This window comes from Cupressus sempervirens, chromosome 2 (assembly GCF_028749045.1).
Source record: "Cupressus sempervirens isolate cs-2001-9-10 chromosome 2, ASM2874904v1, whole genome shotgun sequence".
Classification (NCBI taxonomy): domain Eukaryota; kingdom Viridiplantae; phylum Streptophyta; class Pinopsida; order Cupressales; family Cupressaceae; genus Cupressus; species Cupressus sempervirens.
This window is the reverse complement of record NC_143119.1, coordinates 643,850,309-643,874,651: the sequence shown is the minus strand read 5'-3', so window position 1 is coordinate 643,874,651 and position 24,343 is coordinate 643,850,309. Positions and strand designations below refer to the sequence as shown.

Sequence of the window (24,343 nt, the reverse complement as noted above, 5' to 3'; positions counted from 1 at the left end):
CCTCAAAATCATCCTGACAGTCAACCCATGAGTCTTCTAGATGAGGGACATGAAAAGTAGATGAACCTAGCTCAAAATATTTTAGGGCAAATATTTGGCTATCAAAGTTAGGTCTGGCGGACTAGGTCAAGAGGTTCATGGATTTAATTTCAACCTTAAGCTTCAGGGCATCATGGATTGTCTTGCAGCTATAATGTTTGAGCTCAACATGGAATGTGTAGTCGGAACCTTTCTGAGTTTTACAACCTTTTTCTACTTCAGCCAATTGTCTACATATTTCAATCAATACAAAACGATCTAGGCAGTGTCAAGGCAATCTTAGGGGTTTTCCTTCGTATCATCCAACTCTTGGGTAAGTGAGCTTTGGGGATTGAGTAAAGACACTGCCATAAATGTCAATTAGTTGAGCGGCTTCCTCTGTTAGTCTTGTGTTCTCTTTTTCTTGAAGCCCGAACACCAGTTTAGCCAAGAAGGTATCTTGAAGTATTTTGAAACCTTGTGGGTTCTTGTTGTTTTGCAAAAGGGGATAGTATTCATAAATCAACATGCTTTGGTTCTAGTCCAAGTGAGGTAAACCCTTCCATTCTTTGCCACAAGCCAAGATATAAAACAAATAGGAGGACATATAAAAGCTAGAAGTTCCGTAAACTTGAGAAAGTTCCTCTTGAAGCCTAGTTGCTATAATATCTGCCCAGTCGATTAATTTATCTTCCCCCAAAGTAGTTTGAATGAAAAAGTACATCCAATTCTCCCAATGAAAAGCATGGGGGTTCCCTTTCACTCTATTCAACAGTGTTATGACATCTTTAATCTCAAGAATCATATGCTCTTTGGTTAATGGATGCGGAAGGCGGGAACCTTCTCTCTCAGATTTGAAAAGCCAACCTTTAGCAATTGTATTATTAAGTTCAGTGACATCCATAGAGAATTGTGTGTAGGAAGAGCTGATAGTCCAATCTTCATAGTCCTCGTGCAAAGGGATCCTCAATGCACCCATTATAACAATTCGATTGACATATACCAAGACCTCACCACTAAAGGCACAGATACACTTTTCAGCTGTGTCATACCTATCTTTGCATGCTAGGATTAATTCTGGGCAAGGAAAGGCTTCAGGGAAGGTAGACGCTCGTAACAACCCACTCTCTGAAACCTTCTGGGATATAGACCCGGGCTTTGGGTTTGAAAATCTAGCTAATAACTTGCCCATGTCCTCCTTTGCAAGGAAAGTGTCTTTAATATTAGGCAAGACACTACTTATGACGGATTCCTTAACCTTATCAGGTAATTTAGGACAAAATGCAACCATAGCAGGAAGGGTTAATCAAAATAGAGCAACAACGAAAGAATTCACAACCCTTAAATTAATGCAGGAAAGAAATAACACTTGACAAGGAAAGGCGAGAAACTCACCGTGCTGGGTGCATGCAAGCTTTGCCAAAAGAAATGCTTAAGCTACCTTCGTGTATGGCCAGACAAGACAAGAAAAATCCTTACTTAAAAAAACAATGGCAAAAGGAATGAGAATGAGGTAACTTCTTTTAAAACATAAGACTTGGATCAAAAGCATGCGAATGGCTGACAAGACTGGTGAAGGGATTGATACTTTCCATCATTAAAAGCTCATTTGGATTTCGCACGTACCAAAACATGTCTTGCCATTATTACCATTAACTCCCAATTAATAGGTATCTTTCCCTTAGATCTCGATAATGAAAAGATATTCTCCGTACCACGACTTGCTTGGACACGTGCCACTACTAATATAAGCTTTTTCAACCAAGCGAACATGAACCTTTGAGCTACAAGAACAGTTCAAGGTTCAAGTTCAAAAGTCAAGAAATGTTGGAAACTATGCTCTCAAGACAACAAAATTTAGAAATACGGGTGAACCTATGAACTCTGAACAAGAAAGTTCATTGTTCAACTTCAACAATGAGAAAAAGTATCCGTGAGAACAAAAGACTCTCCAACTTGAACTAACCCGACAGAAGAAGACTCTCAAACTTATGAACATTGAATCTTGAACAAGATGTTCAATGTTCATGTTCAAGAGTTTGTTAGACCGAAAATATAAAATCAAAAAGCATTTTACTGGCCAATGCTTAAACTGAAGATTTCCATTGGAGACTCTTTGCCAAGAAACAAAGCTTAAAACTACCATGATTATGAATACATATAGGTGAACCATACATGGGTAACAATTGGCTCTGACTGGGGATTTTGATAGTAAGGGACTCAAAAGGAATTTAGACATCTTTGGTTTTGCACTATTGCTAACAAAACAAGGAAAGAACTTAACCTAAGGCACAAAAAAATTGCAAAGCACAAACTAAAAGGACTAAAGCTGATAAAGCTTCAAGCCCTGTCCATTATAAGACAAGGGCAAGTCAGTTCCATCCAGGTAGCTGAGTCTGAAAGAGTTTGCTCCAAGAACTTTACTAATTTCGAAAGGGCCCTTCCAAAGTGATTTGAACTTCCCATGTGCACCCTTGGGTTCTCTCCTTTTATCCCATAGCAATACCTTATCATTCCCCATGAAATTCCAGGGTCTGAACTTTTTATCAAAAATCTTCTTAATCCATGCCTGGTGGATAGTTATATGATCAACTGTTCTTTCTCTTTCTTCTTCAATCTTCATGAGATAACAAATTCTTTTCTCTATAAGGCATTTTGGAAGACCTCATTTTCAATAACCTTTTGAAGTTTGATTGTTGCTAGTTCAAGAGGTAGAGATAATTGTGCTTCAATACCATACACCAGTTCAAAAGGAGTCATCCCAATTGCTCTCTTAGGAGTGGTCCGATCTGCCTATAGTGCCTCAAAAAGCTTTTTATGCCAATCTTTTGCATTGTCACTCACCTAGTTTTTTCATAATGGAAATCAGACTTTTATTAGAAGACTTTGCTTGACCATTTCCTTGAGGAAAGTAGTTAGAAGAATGAGAAAGACGAATTCCATTATCATAACAAAAAAGCTGCAGCTGTCTTGAGGAGAAATTTTGTGCAATTATGGCATATGGAAGCGACAACAATGAGGTGATTTTGGTTCACAGCAGTCTTCTTAGCAGAGGTCCTCTACTGTAGCTTCAAAAGGCTCTAGGAAAAAGAACATTCAATGCAACTATTGCCACAAGTATGGGCACATGAAGGTTGAATGTCAGCAGTTCTTACCTGCCCAATCGAAGTAATCTGGTTTACAGCCCACAACAAACAGTGTGGAGCACTCTAAGTAGACATAATACGCCTTTTACACTTTTTGACATCTTTGTGCTTTGGATATATTAATCATTAAGGGAGGGTATTACGATAATAGATAGTTGTTGTTATCTTTGTTTAGTATCTAATGGTTATCTATTGAAATCTCCTGTAAATGTTAGAATGTTTCTAATATTTAGTTTTTTGTATCTAGAATAGAATGTTTCTATTCGTTACTATTGTTTCCTAAGGAAACATCGTTCAGTCTCTTGTATAAATTGACTTCTCGGTCTTTATTAATATCAAACAAATATTTTCCAATTACTTTGTAATAGTTTCTTTAGTCAAATTGGCAATAATGGTGTTGGGAATACTTGTTATCAAAATTGATTTCTATTTTCATCGAATAGTCTATTCAAAATTTGTGGTTTTTTAAAGGTGCGAATAATTCTACATTTGATTTTGTTGGTGGTTTAGCATATTTTGTTTCTTTTATTATTTTGTCTTTGGTAATTTCTCTTTGGTTTGATATAGTGTGATTTAGTTGAAGATCGCTCGGTCTTCCTGTTTTGTCGACAAAAGTGTATTGGGAAACATAACACTTAGAATTAGTTGAATTTCATGGTCTTAATGATGCAAGATATAAGTTTTGCATAGTTTGGCTGTTTTTTTGAGAATTGCGTCTACAATATATGTTTGTTTCATGATAAACATGATACAAAGTGAGATTTATTATGTTGAGATCTCTCATTCTTAATGACATTAGATTTCTATAATTTATTAGGTTGATGTTTTGTACTTGTGTATTCAATTGTATGAGTGTCTTATATTATCGTTTTAGATCACATTTTGTGAGCCATCATCAGATTGAGAGAGTTTCCCAAGATTGCATAAATTAAATAAGTTTTCCATCATACTAATAAATTTTTTTGACACCTCATTTGATTTTGGATATGCTTATAATTAATAATATTTATTGAATACTAATAAAAAAATACTATATTTCCACATATATACAATTTTTTTAAAATTATATAGCAATACTAATTGATATCCTCAATCTAAATGTATACCCTACATGTTACATTACATGAATATATTTGGTAACCATTTAATACACGTGTGTATGGTGGCTTGAACTGATTCATGTTGGGAACTCTACAAAACTACATTACTCCCAACATGTGCTATAATATAAGGGTAGTAAAAGATACAAACATCCTTTATAACATAACACATAAGCTGAATCTGATGAATGAAAAATTATCTTCAAAAATAGAAATCAATTCAATTACATTGTAAAAAATTATCATTATTAATGGAAATATATGCACAATGTATCTTCTTAAATATTACTTATCTATAATTTATTACTGACTTAACTATTGCATTTCCTTTAGGTGCAAATGCTAGTAATAATTACAAAATAATGAATAGACATGTCGCATGAAGGGACATGTCTATTCTTGACTCATTTTTAAATATAAATAAGAGAGGTTGCTGCCATTTGGAACACACATACTGTACCAGGCAGTGCTTAGTACATTTTCAGCGATATACAAAACCAACTTGGTATCAAAACTAGGCTGCAATTCTTTATTAGTTTTCTCTATTTGAAGCAACAGCAACAACAACAATAACACACCTAAGAGAGCTATCCAGTACAATCCAAAGGAAGACCCGTGATTCAATGTAGGCGATGCAATCAATGGAGGCATTTTGCTTGAGACTGCTAGAACAGTGGAGGTCATAACAGAGGAATGTTGTGTAAATGGTGTGGACCGTATAATCACGAGGATGCCAATTGCCTTAGACAAAAAGGGGTAAACATGCCAGACATTGCAGAGTCGGGAAACGAAGTATTGGCCATCACAAGAATGCAGGCCAGGAAACTTGTATATCTCGATGCAGCCATAGAGAAAGAAAGATTAGAGGAAGCAAGAAAGGATATTTGAGATAACATGGTAGAGGAAGGAAGGCAAGTACAACTAAACTTCCAACCACCCAGATGTTACGAAACATCATGAAACAAGTATTGGAGGCTACCATTCCGGTGAAAATTGTGGATCCACTAGAAATGCTACCTTAGTTACGGGTAGCAATAACACAAGGAGCAAGTGACCAAGGAGAATTGTCCATGGAGAAAGAAAAAGAGGAAGCACAAGTGGGAAAATCGATTAACACCTTGTTCACCATAGGGATGGGTAGGACACCTGTAATGGTGGAAATGGAGATAATGGGATGCAAACTCACAAATACTATAGTGGACGGAGGATTGGGCATGGACGTCCTACCTGAGGAGACTTGGAAGGCATTAAGGAAGCCTACACTTTGACCACCCACATTTCAACTGGGGGGTGTAGACCATCATGGAATTAAGGCAATGGGAACTCTGATGGGACAAAAGGTAGTGATTTCTACACAACAGTTCCTCTTGGTCTTTGTGGTGATTACCTTAGAGAAGAAAGGGTATGATGTGTTGTTGGGGAGAGGATGGCTAGTCACAGCAAAGGCCACCCATAATTGGAAGAGAAATACCCTTTTCATAGATGTAGACGACAAAAAGTACAAAATTGATCTAAGTAACCAGTCTGTAAGTTAGGATCTGGCATCCGATTCAGAGGCAGAGGGAGAAGACAGGGAAGGAGTGGAACCAGATGAAGGAGTACTCTAGATGGGGGAGTGCTCAGAAGACAAAACATGTGCTCTAAATGACTTGTTCCATCGGCAAATGGGAGACTATGAAGTATTCTAGCCAGAGTGTAATATGTTGCAAATCCAAGAGTTTGAATTAGAAGAAAGGTATCTAGAGGGGTATAAGGAGTACAAGGAGGGTACAACCACTCTCAATAGTAAACCGACACATATATTTAGTGAAAACATGAAAGTAGAATACAAGGAGGCCAAGCTACAGATTATGAACCTAGGGGAGATGAACCAACCCAAGGAGATCCTTATAGGAGATGATTGGGATCCAGTGTTTAAAGCGGCAACTTTTTAAGATCTTTCTTGAATACAAGGATGTATTCGCATGGATGTACAAGGCCCTGAAAGGAGTACCACTAGAGCTGTGCGTCCATCGAATACCATTGATAATAGGAGCAAGACCGGTGCGCAAATGACCGTACCAGATGAACAAGAACTTTGCAGCCAAGGTGTAGGAAGAAATCACAAAAATGCTTGAGACAAGAATCATGTTCAAAGTACAAGCAAGTGAGTGGGTATCTCCTATAGTTATATCACTAAAGGACGGTAACTGAATTCGGATATGTGTGGACTTCAGACGCTTGAAGGGGTAACTATAAAAGACCCCTTCCCAATCCCTTTTACTGATAGTATCCTAGAAGAGGTGGGCGGCCATGAAGTGTACTCCTTCATGGACGGGTTTTCAAAATATAACCAAAATAACATTGATGAGGAGGATAAGCTGAAAACCACATTTATAGTTGAGGATGGGGTGTATGCATATAACAAGATGTTGTTTGGGCTATGTAATGCACCAACCACCTTTCAAAGGATCATACTGCATATCTTTGACGGTATGTGTGTAGGGAATTTCAAAGCCTTCCCGATGACTGGTCAATTCACAGTGGAAAGGAGCACCATCTCAAGGTCATTGGTGAATGCATGGATTGATGTCAAAGGGCAAGACTGGCCTTGAATCCCAAGAAATGTAGATTTATGGTTCCACAAGGTAGACTTATTGGCCATATAGTATGCAAGGAAGGCTTGAAAACAGATCCCGACAAGATTAGGGTCATTCTGGATATAGAAGCTCCATCGGATGTAACTAGTGTCAAGTCCTTGGGGCATGTGGGCTATTACAAATTTTTTATAAAAGGATTGGTAGAAATATCTCTACCTTTAGAAAAGCTATCCAGAAAAGGAAAATGCTTTTGCTGGGAGGAAGAATAGGAGGAGGCTTTCCAAGAACTAAACAAGAGACTAGTGGGTGCCCCGATTCTCATATACCCTGACTGGAACAAAGAATTCCATGTCCATGTGGATGCATCTAATTATGCAATAGGCACCACCCTGGCACAAATTGGGAAGGAAGAATTGGACCATCTAGTATACTTTGCAAGCAGGTTGTTATCAAAGGTGGAGCGAAATTATAGAACTATTGAAAGGGAAGCTTTAGATATGGTCTATGTAGTACATAAATTTAGACATTACTTATTAGCTACTCCTTTCACATTTTTGTTGATCATCAAGCACTTATGTATTTGGTGAACAAGCCTGTGATTCAAGGAAGAGTGAGTAGGTAGCTAATCCTTCTACAAGAATTTACTTTCAAAATCATAGTTCGGTCAAGGAAAAGTCATGTAATTGTAGACTAGCTTGCAAGAATCAAGTCAGGGGTAGCCTCTGGAAGCGGAGTGAGCGAGGACTTCCCTGATGCCCATTTGTTTCAAATTACCGTACTACTTCAGTGGTACAAAGGGGTCATGTAGTACCTGTCAACTGCTACCATTCTGAGGAAAATGCCAATGCGGAGAGGACAAAAATTGCACTCAAGAGGACACATTCCAGCTGATCGAGGGATTGTTGAATAAGACGGGGCTAGACGAGGTATTAAGGAGATGCATCATCGATGAAGAAACTCCAAGAGTTCAGAGAGAATCCCATGAAGGGCTGGCAAGAGGCCTTATGTGACCTGATACTATGACTTGAAAAGTATTATTGGCTGGAATATGGTTGCCCACACTGTATGTAGATGCTTGAGAATGGGTCTTGAGTTGTGATACGTTTCGAAGGGCAAGCAAACCCCTAAAAAGAGATTTCATGCTGCTATTTCTGTCATAGCCGCAAGAACTATTTGAACATTGGGAGCTGGACTTTGTAGGGCCTTTGCCTGCTAGCAGTAACCATAGATGCAAATACATAGTGGTGGCAACTGAATATCTTACAAAGTGGGGAGAGGTACGAGCACTCTCTAACAACACAACTCTCAGTATGGCCAAATTTCTCTATAAACAGATAGTAACAAGATTCAGTATACCATTGCAGTTGATGAGTGATAGTGGGGTGCACTTTGTCAATCTGGCAATCAGAACAATGAAGAGTACAAAATTTTCTATTTTTTTTCCAATCCATAGTATCCAAGGGAAAATGGTCAAGCAAAATCTACAAATAAAATATTGGTGACAATTTTGTACAAACTTGTAGCATAGAGAAAGGAGATTGGGAGGAAAGACTTCGAATAGCCGTGTGGGCATACAAGACTACCTATAAGGCCACCACTGGGCATACCCCCTTTCACCTGATGTATGGACAAGAAGCAGTAATGCCAATGGAATATGTAGTACCTAGCCTAAGAATAGCAGTTGAACACAGGTTGGGGGATGTGGAGAGTTCAACGGAAAGACTCAATACTCAGATAAAATTGGATGAAAAAAGGAGACTAGCTCAATGGACAACTGAAGTAGCATAAGGAGGAGAAAATTCTGGCATGATAAGCACCTAAAAAAGATGAATTTGAGACCTGGACAGTTGGTACTTAAGTACAATGGGAACAATGAAATAAAGTGAGGCAAGTTTAGAGTAAGATGGCTTGAGCCATATAGGGTCCTAGAGATAAAAGATAATTGGGCACTAAGGTTGTCTACCTTAGATAATAAACCCCTAAAAAGACCTCGTTAATGGACCAAAATTTAAACTTTATAAAGAAAGAAGGGAGTCGGTTTCTATTTACTCTATAGACATAAGAGAAGAAAGACAGGAAAAAGAAATAAAGGAAAATATAAAAAATTAATGGAGGGAAGGACCAAGGACAAAATGAAAAAAATAAACAACACAACCCCAAAGTCACCTTATATGTGGCGGAGAGAACTAACGCCCAAGATGTATCCTGTGTGGTTGGAGTTTAGGAGAAGAATGATGTACAAAGCATAGATTCGAAGAAGGATGACATACGAGTCAAGGATGGCATACAAGTCCAAGATGATGATGGGAGAGTAGTTCGGTGGAAGCCTAGCATATGGAAGCGAAGCGTACGAGTTGGAGATATTAGGCGCAGAGACGAAACAAGGAGTGTATGAAGCCAAACCAATGTATGAGTTGGAGATAGTAAGAGAGGAGACAGGATAAGGAGGAGCGTACAAGACCAAGACATACGAGAAAACAAAGATATGAGGGCTAGCATATGAGTGCTACCAAGGGCTGTATGGGTGGGTTCTAGCATACAAGTACGGAGAAGTCGAAGAACTGTATAGAGGAAGGGGGATTTGCTGTATGAATTTAGGCAGCCGTACATGTACAATGAAGGATAGTGCATGCACGAAGGGGAATCAACACTAGTGTACTAAGTAGTACTGTACTCGACACCAAGAAATTTCCATCGTACGATGTAGGACAAGCTGAAAGGAGTGTAAGGAAGGGACAACCATCCATTGAAAGTAGCGCTAGACAGAGCCGAGGTAGACAAAATCATTTTTATGCCCAATTTTAATTTAAAGGAGTTTGAATCTATATTAAGGAGCATGGTGGGTGGTTATGATAAGAAAGCTTATAAATCTGTAATTTAGTATTCACATCAAACTCTGACAATCCCCTACTTGGCTAAGGAAATCAATAAGGTGTTCGGTATTACTAATCAAGGACAGGAACTGATGAATACCCTAATGACATTGGAGGAAAAAAAAAAGTGGTTGGGGTTAAGATGCAAAAATGACCTCACAAAACAGGAATGAGAGAGCATTCTCAGCAAGAAGAATAGTTAGGGCCTGAAGAAATTTTTCATAGCTAATGAACAATGGGGCTTATAGCCGGAAGTCACACATCAGATATTTCTCTATGGATGTTACTTGTGGTTGATGGATTGAAGAGGGGACAGGTGTAATACTCGGGCGCAGTTTCTCTTAGAGAGGTTACAAGAATTCATGGAGTCGAAGCATAAGGCATAACCTTATTTTTGGAAACAGTTTGTACTCAGGGGGCTGTTGAGCATAGAGGGGTATTGGTTCTAGCAAACAGAGTGGAACCCTACAAACCAGGGATGACATAGTGGGTTCACATCGACACCTTCGAAGCAGGGTTAGGTGGAGGAAAACCACAGAAAAAGAAACCAAGATAGGCAACCGCACATGTACAACAAGTAACATTTGTTGAAGAGTAAGTCAGGAGGAGATTGGAGAGGACAATTTAGAAGAGGATGAGACTAGTACATACACATCTTCAAATTTCTAGGAGGAATAAATCCGTCTAAGCCACTTGAAGGGCACACCTGGAGATATCTCTTTTCTATCGATAGTCGAGGGACCATTGCCAAGTGGGGTACCCGAGTACGCCCAGATTCACCAAGCTGATATTCAGAGTGCTAAAGTTAAAGAGTATGGAAGAGGCTCTTACAAGTAAGCAACAGGAAGAGGGACGTACAACCATTGGTACAGAGGAAGGCATCCGAACCATGGTTAATACGGAGGAAGGACGTACCGCCACTAGTATAGAGGAAGGCATCGGTATATATGTTGGTACCATGGAGGACAGATATACATAGGAGGATAACCATAGTACAGAGGGAGAAGGCAGTAGAGAGTAGAAGGTTCCTCAATGGGGGGCAACAAGACTTTCCTTGCCAGTAGTGGCAAACTTGGTTCCTACAGATCAACAGAGTCGTACTAAGGTGATAGATCTCAGGTGTCAGAAAAAATGTGGGCACAAGGTAAGACTGCACACACTGCAAGGCATAGAAGTAGCACACCCTATTGCCTTGGGGGTACAACCCATAGGAAAAATGGGTGCAGAGCATGAGAAGCAGGGAGAAGAACCTAGAACTGAACATCAAGACATACTAGGGAATCATACACCGGTGGAGGACATAGTGCTAGAAGAGGCCAATAGACTTCTGGAAGAAGTCGGAGAAGAGGCAAATAGATTCCTTGAAGAAGTTGGGATGGTATCTCCACCCTTGCCGACCCCCTTGGAGGTAGAAGGGGAGAACATAACAAAAATGTTAAGGAGATTATAAAACAAGCTAAGAGTCAGAACCTTGAAACCATAGTTAGAGCAGCTGAATCCTTGGTAGCATTCATGAAGTGAGACTGCCATATAGATTGGGGGTTACTTCAGCAAGTTGGGTACAAGCAAGAGGAAATAGTTGTAGAGCGGACTACCCGGTACACCATACCTCTAGCCAAGGAACAACCACCTCTCATACATGCACTTGTAGAAATGGAAGTAGCATTTAGAAGGACATACTTGGAACTTCAATAGGAAAAGGGATTGGCAAGGAAATGGGAGGTAGAAAAAGCTGCTCTAGAAGAAAAGTGGAAGATAGAAAAAGCTGCCCTGGAAGAAAAATGGAGGATAGAGAAAGCTGTCCTGGAAGAGAAATTCACAACAGCAGAGACGAAAAAGATGGATGCATTGCGTGTACTTCAGGAAGTTTGTGCCAAACAAAAGGCGGATGAATGGGATCTTCTATGGCTCTGTGGAGCCCCGAGTCTAGGGATGTCTTCACAACTTTCTGCTTGAAGTCTGATTTTCTTTTTGTTTTGTTGGGTAGTCGTCTTTCCTTTTTGGGGTGGATAAATGTAGTACATAATAAAGTAATGCTGTAATTAGAACTAGTTAAGTCTTGTTGGATTGGGGTAGTTAGGAAGCGAGTGGATGCGTCCGTTGGTTTTCCCAACCAACCGACCATTATATTACAACTTTGGAATATGGATGTACTCAAGTTTTTGGTAATCAATAAAGTAATAATATTTCCTCGCCACTTTGGTATTCTGGTACTAGTAATGAATGTTATGTTGGTGTAATTGAATTCATGTTATATTGCTATGTATATTCTGTGTTGTGAACCATTCTACAAGAGTCTGGTATTGCTTTATTTAAATCAACTTCCACACAGATTCAAGTATAAGAGATTACCTTCCTATCTTGAGTTTGAGTAGTAGGAATTTTCCACTAGAAGTCCAATGGAATGAAGAATCTCATCTCTCCAAAACTCAAAGGAGAACGTTGGAAGATGAACCCAAATAGGCATCCACGAGTGAAGCTCCTTTGTAGAGTCCAAGGTTTGATGAAGAGCCCAATCTGAGTAAGGAAATATGGGCTACCTTTAAAAGTTGTATTTCTATCTTCCATGCACAAGAAAACAACCAAAAAATAATTGTTGGCAGGCAACATTAATTCCATGCCCTCTTTAGGATTCCAAACCTTTTTGAGCCCAAGATTCCATGATTAGCAGAGAAAGTTGAAGTCCCATGAATTTATAGATGAGCATGATTGCTCCAATATGAAACATCATCTGCGACTGTATCCGATTGAACCACCAAGATAGGATGCTCATTGCATCTCTCCAAACACCCATTAACTTTCTTGATTCTAGGAACCCCTATGGAGGAAGCAATGCCATCAGAAAAATTCTTGACATTAGCATGCAAATAAGAAGATGGATCTAAGACATCCATAGCTTTAGAGACTACCAGGGAAGCTCTGGGTTGAGTCATGCAAGGTCCTTAGAATTGAGAACTAGACTCCCACCTCTGCGGCACACAAGCCTCCCATGGTTCAATTCCCCCACCTAAAAAAAAATAGAGTTGCACCAAAAGATAGACCACAAAATATTAGCTGCCAAACACCTTATCTGCAAAAAATCCCACTTAGTGAAAAGTCAAAACCCCACACCACTTCCACACCAAAGCACAACATTATCGATTGAAAGATGCAAAATGAGAAAAAGGTACCCTGTCCCTTCTCTATGTTTCTCAGCTCACAGCAGTTACAATCGCCAACCCCACGCAGCAAAATCACAGGGCAGGGCAGAGGCCAAGGGCATGGTTGCCCTAGCTCCTGCAGAAACCAGTGCTTCCACAGCCTATAACAGACACCATTGAACCATTTGCCATTCAAGATATCAATTGATTTATATTATTGATTAAATATTTCTTTTACTTACTTTTATATATTAAATGTCTTAAAGAAGAACCAACTGTAATATTATATTTTTTACTTGTTTTTGTTATTTTTATTGACAATTTTTAAAAAATTGTTTAAAACATTTTTCCTCATAGACATCTTTTTAAAAGAATTGCCTGTAATGATATGGAACTGGTATTTCAGGCTCGAGCAGGCATAAGAGAAATTCATTTTCTGCCATTCAATCCAGTAGACAAGCGTACTGCACTCACTTATATTGACTCTCAAGAAAATTGGCATCGCGTTAGTAAAGGAGCTCCTGAGCAGGTTATTCTTATCTACTGAAAGCATAATTTCCAGATCCAAATTGATTTTAAAATCATGGGTTTATATGAATTATAAAAACAACCTGGGTATGGGCAGATTCTTGATCTCTGCAACAGTGGGGAAGCTTTGAGAAATAAGGTGCATGGCATCATGGACAAGTTTGCAGAACGTGGGCTGAGATCCCTAGCTGTGGCTAGACAGGTTCAATTCTAATAAATCTATTTCTTCTCTATTTCCTTTTACTGTTCTGTAACTATTTCAGATACGATGTTTAGTTTCCTCCTTTTTGGGATTATTGAGAACAGCAAGTTCCAGAAAAGAGGAAGGAGAGTGCAGGAGATCCATGGGAGTTTGTTGGAGTGCTTCCCCTGTTTGACCCACCACGTGTTGATAGTGCTGAAACCATTAGCCGAGCTTTGATTTTGGGAGTTAATGTCAAGATGATTACAGGTTGGTTGTTTTTTAATTTTAAGCTGTTTTAATTATAAATTTCTTCTCCGTCAGAGATTGTAATCTATGACTGGTTTGTGTTTGAATTTATGAGCCTTGAGTGCTTGTGGGCAAGAGAGTTAAGGGCTATGTTTGTTAACTGATTTCTTTTGTAAGAAGACATTGAAAGTAGATGATTTATAAGTAGCAAGGTATTATATATAAATAAATATACTGTTAAAAAATATCATTGTAGTATTTTTGATTTATAAATTTGGGTGTCAAATAGAATGAGGTAGAAAAGGTCACCTCGTAAAATTATGATGCCTTGAATGACGTCATTTCGATTGACAAATGGTGTGTGGTGTTATAATAATACTCATTAAGACACAACCATTTTATCCATGCATATCGTTGGTTGTGACAATCTTTCAAGTATCCATCCACCAACTTGTTAACAATCTCTATTTGTCTGTTTGTTTACGAGTGATAACTTGTAGGCACGAGCTCAATCCTTGCTAGCCACAAGAGCTCTTGTAGAATAAGCTAAGGAATTGGCTATCTTTATCACTAACAATTTTTCTTGGAAGGCCATGTAGTCTAAAGATTCCTCGATAGAGAGTTTGGCTATTTGTAGAGCCTGGTAATTGGTAGATATTGCTTTCAAATGTACATACTTAGCTAGGTGATCCACTTTTTATATATATATATACAATCCTTTCCTTTAGCTTTGAGTAATTTGGTTATGAAGTCCATAGAACACTTTCCCATTCTTATTTTTAATGGGGAAAGGTTGTAGAAGACCTATTGGGTAGTTTTGTTCGGTTTTGTTTCTTTGACATGTTATACATGCTTGTACATGTCTAAGGACATCCTTCTTGAGGCACTTCCAAGAGTATTTTCCCCTTATTTCTTTATAGGTTTTGTAGTAGCCTTGGTGATTGGCTAAATAATTGTTATGGTATTCCTTGATGATCATCTTTCATTTTCAAGTTTGTACAAGGGATACCCCTTTTTTGTATAGGATAAGTTCTTGACTACCTTTTCTTCCTGATTGGGCAAGTTTTCTTCTAAGATACCATTAGCTTGGGGATCCTTGATATACTCAGTAATGATGTCGTTCTTCTAGTTTGATATGATGCTTGTCTTGAGTTCAAGTGGGGTCATCATGACATAGCATTTGCTATGACATTGTTTGGCCCTTTTATGTACTTAATACAAAGTAACAAGAATTGGAATTGGCAAGGCCGAATCAAATCGTGAATTGACCATGAATTGGAATCAAATCACCCACGAATCGGCAAATGAAAAAAATCCTTGAAATTTAGTGAGCAACTTATTTCATAAACCCTTTATCGCTGATTCAATTCACCGATTCACAAAAAATCTTTTGGCTTGAATCGAATCGCCGAATCGCATGAATCGCCGTGATTCTTGGAACTATGACTTAATATCAAAGTCGTAAACTTGTATCTTGCTTACCCATTTCCATATCCTGTTGTTTTGATCCTTTTAATTCTTAAGGTGTTATGATTGGTTTTAACAAAGAATTTACTGTAAGCTAAATACCATCTGAACTTGGTTAGGGTGTGGATGATGACTAACATTTCATTATAGATGGAGTAACTTCTCTCGACATTGGTGAGTTTGCGGCTTTCAAGTGCCATTGGATGTTTGTTTTGCACAAGGATTTCTAAAATGCCTTCCCCAAAAGCATCACGCTTCAACTTGAAGCTTATGTAAAATTGACAATGGCTAGGAAGGGGAACAAGCTCATTATCTTCTTTAGTTTCTCAAAATTTGTTGAGCCCCTTCATTCCATGCAAAGCCTCCCATTTTGGTTAAGAGTGAATGGGACAAGAAGTTCAGAAAATCCCTTTGACAAATCATTAGTAATAACAGCCTAACCCACAATGCCTTTTAGATTTGTTAGAGTTCTTGTTTGTTGCCATTCCTCAATGGCTTTATTTTTGTTTTCCATGTGAAGGATCCTTTTTTAATCTAGATTATGAGTGGGGCAGAAAGTTTAGAAAATCCATTGACAAATCGTGGGTAGTAATGGCATAGACCCACAATGCCTCTTAGATGTGTTAGAGTTCTTGGTTGTGGTCATTCCTTAATGGCTATAATTGTTTCCTCATTCACACTCACTCCTTGTGCATTGATTTTATAGCCAAGGTGTAGGATCTCTTCTACCCCAAATTCACATTTGGAGGCTTTGGTATATAGTAATTCTTGTTCCAAAATGTCTAGAACTTCCTCAATATGTTTAAGATGTTCTTTTCACGCTTTGCTGTAAATAAGGATGTCGTAGAATATTAATAGAAACCTTTTTAGCCAATTTTTTATATGATACATGCATGATTGAAATGTTGTGGGGGCATTGGTTAAGTCAATATGTAGGATCAAAAACTTGTCATTGGAATATCCTCTTTATTCGTTCGCATTTGATGGTAACTAGACCGTAGATCAATTTTGGACAAGTATTTTGATTTGTGGTGTTCATCGATTACCTCGCCAATTCTTGGGCCAATGTAGCAGTTTTTTATTGTCTTTTTGTTCAAGGCTCTATAATCTATGCACATATGCATAGTGCCAACCTTTTTCTTTACTAACACTACGAAGGAGGCCAAAGGATGAGTTGGGTTGGATGTGAACTGTCTCAAAATTTTCTTTGTTGGTTTTCTCAATTTCCTCTATGAACTTTCGAGGTGCTTGTAAGGTGTAGTTATCATGGGTTTTACTCCTTCCAATTTGATGATATGTTCAAACCCTCTCTTTCGGTTAAGTCCCAGGGGAATATCACCAAATGCTTCTTTTGTCTATTTGAAATTTGCTGATTATTGATGTTGATTTTTTCACCTTGGGGAGTTTTTATCAAGGATCATACATTGTGCATCCCACTCCCCTTGTCCGTGTCTAAAGATCCTCTCCATCCTTTTGGATGAGACTACTCTTAGGTTCCGTTGGGTAATCCTCTTAAAGTGACTTCTTGTCTATTATGTTGGAAGCAAAGTTTTAATTTTGTGAGGTCTATGCTGAACTGTCCCAAGGAGTGTATCCAAGGGGTGCCCAAGCTTACATTGGCATCTAGATTTACTACACAAAAATCCTCTTTGGTTGAATATTTCCTCAAGGCAATCTCTGGTGGTTGAGAAATTAGTTTGGTGCATTGAGCCATAGTTCCACTAGCCATGGCTATTCTAAAACCTTCAAGTCTTTGGTTTCCAATTTCATTTTTGTGACTAAATTATTGTCTATAAAGTTGTGGGAGGCTAAACTCTCTACAAGGGCAATTATATTTTTCCCTTTAGAATACCTTGGATTCAAAAGGGTCAATGTTCGGAGGCTTGTGCAATGGCAGTTACAGTTCCACACGCTTCCTCTTCTTTTGCTAGGATTTTCTTTCTCCCCTTTCTATACCTTTTTGATGGACAATGCTTCCATATAACATGCTTGGCATTCCTTTCCATATTTATGTTCCGATCTCCATTCTTCCTTGCGTTTAAAATACTCTAGGTCTTCTCATTGTTTGTTAAGTTTTTCTTGATTCCAAACGTGCCCTAATTCCATTTTTCCTTAATCTTGAAATATATTTATTCTACATGCATTCCCTATTTTCATTGTAATAGAAAAGGTTTTTGCCCTTCGTCCTTTTAATGAAAAGCTTTGATATGAATGTTAGGATGTTGATTCTTTGTGTGGTATTTGGCCATTTTAGGTCTGATGTCTAATTTTATTACCTTTTAGATTGCATCCTCAAGTGATATAGGATCAAGGGCACTTACTAAGCCGCAATTTTTTTATTGCCTTGACAAATAGGTAGGCAAGTCTATTTTGAGATACTTTTGGTATCATAATTGAAATCTTTTGGACTCTAGTGCCATACTCTTTTATTGCTCCATGTTTTATTTGTGTAAATTCTTTGAAGTACTAGTTGGCATGTTTTTAATTAAACATTTGGATGTAATGTACCGATGTCGGATTCACCTTTAGAGACTGGGTTGCCTGTGTGTGAGTTTGGCGAACACCAAAATCCAACTCCAAATAATGCATACACTAGGTCTTGGAAGCCATACAAAGTAACTAGAATAGGCCGTACGGTGAGCACTGGAAGATGTAAAGACTGACCGATTGATGAAGGTTTGACCGTATAGTAGTGGGGGAGGGCTGTAGGGTGCTTTTATGGAGGCCGTATAGCAAATGCCTTGAAGGCTGTATGGTTAGTGTGGATGCCTATACGGTGGCTATGGCGTGGTTGTGCAGTAAGGGACTGGAGGCTGTACGGTGGTTGTGGAGTGTCTGCACGGTGATGGATTGGAGGCCGAAACGATATGCCAGAGATAGACCGAATGCACTCTTGTCAATACACAAACAATATTAGATATTAATGTAGTCCAAACGGAAATATATTCCAGAAATTATGTAACTTGTAAATAATAACGATGCTCCGATTTACCAGATCTAAGCTAAGAAATACACTGACGAAATAGGGTGAGGGTTGAATCCCACCGAAACCGCAAGAGCCAAATAGGGAAGATCTTTCACTTCCGAAATGGCGAACAATCCAGAACTCCAACAAGAATTTGCAGTACAAAGAAATAATCCAAAATGTCTACCAACTACTACCTACATGCCGTGCTTAAATACTTGTTGGAGGAACTTTTCGAGGGTTTACAAAGATAGCCGATGGCCACACCTACCCACAAAAACAATTAAATAAAAATGGGTCCGAGATATACTAAATCAATCCGCCCATTAACAAAGGTTTGATTAATTATTTATTTTATGACGGGAACATTATAGTCCTCCTGTCCCAAACTTTGCATGTTCTTGAGCAAATGCAATGCTGGATGTTGCAGAATGTGTTCACCTTCCCAAGTCGCGTCGTCCAATGGCAAGTGTTTCCAGTGTACCAAGTATTCCTTTAAAGTACAGTTCCGTAGGGTCTTCTCACATACATCAATGATCTCGGCCGGTTCCGATATGAGCTTCCCTTCTTCATTGAGCGGCGAAAGGTCTGCAGTTACTGTGATGTTCTGTCCCACAACTTTCTTCTGGCAGGAGACATGAAAAACGTTATGAATGTGGCTTCCTTCTGGAAATTCCAGCTCATAGTCAACTTCACCAATGCGGCGAGCTACACAAGAAGGGCCATAAAACCGTGGCTTCAATTTTTCTTTCCCTTCTGCCTTCAATGAGGATTGCCTGTATGGTTGGAGTCTGAGATAGACCAAGTCTCCTACTTTGAAACTTCTCTCAATCCGGTGTCTGTTGACATACATCTTTTGTTGATTTTGTGCCCTTTGTAAGTTCTCTTCCAAACATCTCAGGATGTCTTGCCCTCCCTAAAGCCAGTCCCTCACCTTTGGTGTGCGACTGCCACCCAACACCATGTTGATGAATGAAAGGGGTTCGTACTCGTATAGTGCCTTGAAGGGTGCCATCCCAACGAACATGTGATAAGTGGTATTGTAACAATATTCTCCTAGATTCATCCATTTGACCCATGCCTCCTGTTGTGCCGAAATGTAGTTCCGGAGGTAGCCTTCTAGCCACTTGTTCATAATCTCCGTTTGTCCGTCTGTTTGAGGGTGGTAGCTCGTACTTGGCGATAATTTTGTTCCTACCAACCGAAACAATTATGTCCAGAAAATATTGATAAACCGCCCATCTCTGTCATTGATAATGTTTTGGGGTAACCTGTGCAGATAAAAAACTTCCATGAAAAATAATTCTGCTACCTGTGCGACTTGAAAGTTTGAGCGGATGGCGAAGAAGTGTGCATACTTCGTCATCCTGTCCACTACCACAAAGATACAATCCTTCCCTTTCACTTTAGAGAGTCCGGTGATGAAGTCCATAGAGATGCTTTCTCACTTCCGTTGTGGTATAGGCAAGGGCTGCAGTAATCCGGTAGGTAAAGTGTGTTCAGATTTGCACATTCCCGTACATACTGCAATACATCTCCTTTAAGTCCCTTATATGAAAACCTCTCCCTGAGCTGTCTATAGGTTTTGAGAAACCATGGGTGAGTTGTGTATTTCCTTCAAGATTTTCTTCTTCAGTTTGGATTTAGGCACCAAGTATATCCGATTCTTATAGTAAATGATGTCATCCACCTCCTTGTATCCGTCATCCTGAGTGTCACTGTCCATTAGCTTACATGCAAATGTGTTTTTGGAATATTCCACCAATAAGTGTGCTTTCCAGTGAGTTGAGATCTGAGGTAGTAAACAGATGACAGGTTTTCTTGAAAGGGCATTTGCAACCACATTGTTCTTCCCCTTTACATATTCAATGTCAAAATCAAAAGTCTGAATCTTACTTACCCATTTTTGTTGCCTTTCGTTTAGATCCCGCTAGAAAATATCTCAAACTATTATGATTGGTACGAAAAACAAACTTGGCACCTACTAGATACTACTGGAATTTGGTTAGTGCATGCACGATGGCCAACATCTCTTTGTCATAAGTGGAATATAGGTGCTTTGCTTTTGTAAGCTTTTGACTCTCATGGGCTATAGGGTATCTATCTTGCATTAATATCGCACCAATTTCCTCTCCGGATGTATCACACTCTAGAATGAACAGTTGTGTGAAATCGGGTAAGGCGACAAACAGACAAGTGCTCATTGCTTCTTCTAACTTATCAAAAGTGTTTTGCACCCTTTCATTCCATTGGAAGGAGCCTTTCTTAGTTAGATTTGTTAATGGTCCGCTGAGCTGAGAGAAACTGTTTACAAACCTCTGGTAGTAATTGCACAGACCTAAGAACCTTTGCAACTCAGAGAGTGATTTTGGTGGGGGCCAATCCAGGATAGCTTGAATCTGCTTTTGGTAGACCTACACTCCATATTTACTGACAATGTGCACTAGGTATAATATTTCTATCATTTCAAATTCACACTTAGATTGCTTGGTGAACAAGGACCAAGGTAATCTTTAAGAAACCCCCCTCAAAAAAAAGATATCAAATATTGGAGAATCTTTCATTATTTTGAATTTTTTTTTTCTATTCACGAATCTTTCAAAGTTTTTATTTTAAATATTATTTATATTGGCGATTATTTTGGAATCATAATTTTTGTATAGAAAATATTGGTGAATCTCAGTAATAATAGAAATTTCATTAATCACCATAGAATATTACAAATGAAAATTGAATTAACTCATGGAATAGTATGAGGATCATTACATTATATTTTAAAATCAATAGTGAAAACTAAATATTGGTGATATATCCCTAAAGTAACTAATAATTATGATAATTATTGGTGAATTAATTTTAATTTTTCCAATAATATATCATATTTAGGTGAATCAAATCTAATCATATATCGAAAATTATGGCGAATCTTCGAATATAATTTTTTTAATAAAATAAATTATTAAGCGATTTTAAATATTTTAAAGCTAAAATTTATAAAAATATGTCGATTTAGGTTGTGTTAAATCTTAAACTATTAGCCAAATTACTAGCCAAAAATTTCTAAAATTAGCCAATTGACAAATATTAGCCACTAAAAATACCTTGACAAGGATTGAGCCTTCATGATCCCAAGGATTTCATTTAAGTGTTTTAGGTGTTCTTCCCAAGTTTTGTTGTAAATAAGGATATCATCAAACAATACTAGCAAGTACTTATGCAGTTGTTTGTTGAAGATGCGATTCACCCAAGACTGAAATGTAGCTGGTGCATTCGTTAATCCGAACGGCGTGACCAGGAACTCATAATGCCCATAGTGACAACGGAAAGCCATTTACTTCACGTCTTCTTCTCGCATGCGGATCTAATTGTATCTAGAATGAAGATCTATTTTGGAAAAATAAATCACGCCATGCAACTCATCCAACAATTCATCGATCCTAGGAATAGGGTATCTATTTTTTATTGTCTTCTTATTCAGCGTACGATAGTCCACACACATGCGCATCGTCCCATCCTTCTTTGTTACAAAATCACTGATGATGCAAAAGGGCTAGAGCTGGGACAGATCCATCCTTTCTCGAGCAGCTCTTGAATCGTCTTCTTGATCTCATCTTTGAATTTTTTGGGATGATGGTATGGCATGGTGATAACTGGTTTGGTGCAAGCTTCCAACTCGATGGTACGTCCAAACCCGCAATGGGGTGTATGTTGGGAGGAATGTCTATAAAAACCTTATCATGGGTACTCAAAATATTTTGAAGATCATCATCTCGGCGGGGTGTCTGTTGTTGTTTTATAGGTTCTGTTGAAATGAAACAATGTACAGCCCATGCTATGTAATCATGTTGAAAAATTGCCTCCATTTGCTGTGCTGAAACTTCCTTCGATCGCTCATTGGCCATTCCACGGAGAACAACCTTCTTCCCATTGACAATAGAAGTGAAGTCCATCCGTTTGAAGCTCTGAGTGTATTCATTCAGTGTCTCCATCCATAGTATGCCTAGAATAACCTCCATATCATCGAGGTCCACTATAAAGAAATCCTCCATCATAGTGTGGTTAGCCATGGTGATACTCAGTTGGGGAACAAGGTGTGTACAGGGAAAGAGTGTCCCTCTGGCAACCTTGACTTGGAATCATGTGTGTGTCTCAGCAGGTAGACCTCTTTGTAACACTAAAGATGAGTTTATGAAGTTTAGAGTGGCTCTGCTATCGAGCATCACCATGACCCTTTGTCCTTGAAGAGTTCCTTGTACACAAAAGACCGTACATCTCAGGCTTCCGACTAGGGTGATGGTTCCTCCACGCTGTACTAGTGCTGCAATTCTTTCCGTATGGTTCAGATTAACTATTTTGATGTCCTCGTTGTAATAACCCCAACCGGTTATAACTTTGTCCATTGCCAAATTCTTCTCAAATTCAGTTGTTTGATATTTCGTCAAACAATTTGCAAGCAAGCTCTGATACCAATGTAATAACCCCTACCAATTATAACTTTGTCAAACACCAATTTCTTCTCTAATTCAGTTGTTTGATATTTCGTCAAACACTTTGCAAGCAAACTTTGGTACCAATGTAATATCCCTTGTCAATTCGAACCTCAACTTGTTGATTTGTAGGTCAAGGAATATTGTCAAACACTTCCAATACGATCTCTATACTTGCTGTTTCTGAGTTTCATATTGATTATGCTTGCTTGAAATGATATCAAAGGGAATCTAGAAGCTTGTAATTGATTGCTACTATATCTAAGAAAGAACTAAATGCATATGCAATTCTCTTTTGGCTTTTCAAATGCATATAGATGAATTGTAAATGAAAAAATGCACTTACAGCCAATTGGCATTATATTTTCCAAATGACACAAAGTTTCCAAAATGAACTTCACTTAAGAAGCTTCCCACACACAACATTAAAACATAATAAAGTGCCACTGTAAACTAATTTATTTATTGCTTTTGGCTTCAAAAATGACCTTTTCCACCATAACTTCAAATTCTGATATGTAAGGCCACTGTTTCTTGTTCCCATGGTTTAAAACTTTTCGTCCTGGTTCTAACAAGCTATGATACTGAGCTAACCAACCAACAACACTAACAAAAATATCAACCTCAAACATATTTAGATGAATAATAATAATAATTCACCATCTTGCGAAAACAATTGAAGAAGCATCAAAATTGAAATTTGACAACACCAAAGTGATCCTGATGATGAAAAATGTTGAATGAACTTGACGGGGTGACTTACTATAAAAAGACTCTAAGATTCTTGGAGCCCAAACCGGAAGCCTGAAATAAAACTGAGAGCATCGTCCAACTCTAACTCAACTGAGCTCATTGGAATCAACAGATTGACTTACTATAAATAGTAAGTCCCCCAAATGGTGCCAAAACACACCATAGGCTATTGGAAAGCCTATAACCACACGACTAAGACCCTCAAGTTCTACTGTTAGCTCACGAGGGTTGTGATGGTGAACTGACTTGACCAATTGTAGGAACCTGCTAAAAATGGGGACACTACAGTCCTCCCTTCCTAAGATTGCTTGTCCCCAAGCGATCCTAGAGCAAAATGGACATCAGAATCCACCTGGATCCCAAAGGTAGAACTGCGTACTATCCCTGCTGTGTACAAACAACTCCTGTAGCACCAACACCCAAATAATAGACATCAATATCAGAATCATCTGGAAACTGATCCGAGGCACTGATGAAGGCAACAACTCATCAAAACTCAACCCAACTGAAATACCAACTCTGTCCACACCTAAGTCCCCATCAAACTGATACTCACACCCAACTGCACTGTGGAGATGGTAACAACTAAAGGCATTTGAAACACTACCACCAACTCTAACCTCTGCCAAACTGTCCTGGGTGTGTAGATATTGCAAGGGATCTAATTTGCAGTTATCAATCCCATTTGCAAAAGATGGTGCTAACCCATCCCATAATGGATGGCATGAAACTGGAGCCAACCCACACCGACATGAAACCAAATCCTCTACCTATGGGTCAAAAGAAAAATGATGAGCACTCCTCGCAGTGTAATGCCAATAAAAACTCCCAATCTCTGTCAAGGGCTCATCATCGTC

The 24,343-nt window shown here is 38.6% G+C and overlaps 1 protein-coding gene across 3 annotated transcripts in view; it reads left to right on the top strand.

The window, feature by feature from the left end:
- The window catches only part of LOC149575019 (plasma membrane ATPase-like), a 94,361-nt gene that overhangs the window by 16,479 nt on the left and 53,539 nt on the right, over positions 1 to 24,343 (top strand). For all 3 annotated transcript variants that reach the window (XM_089814878.1, XM_089814877.1, XM_089814879.1), the window contains exons 9-11: positions 13,263 to 13,385; positions 13,482 to 13,586; positions 13,691 to 13,835. In XM_089814878.1, the coding sequence (XP_089671004.1) occupies positions 13,263 to 13,385; positions 13,482 to 13,586; positions 13,691 to 13,835 (373 nt within the window). The remainder of the gene's footprint in view (positions 1 to 13,262; positions 13,386 to 13,481; positions 13,587 to 13,690; positions 13,836 to 24,343) is intronic.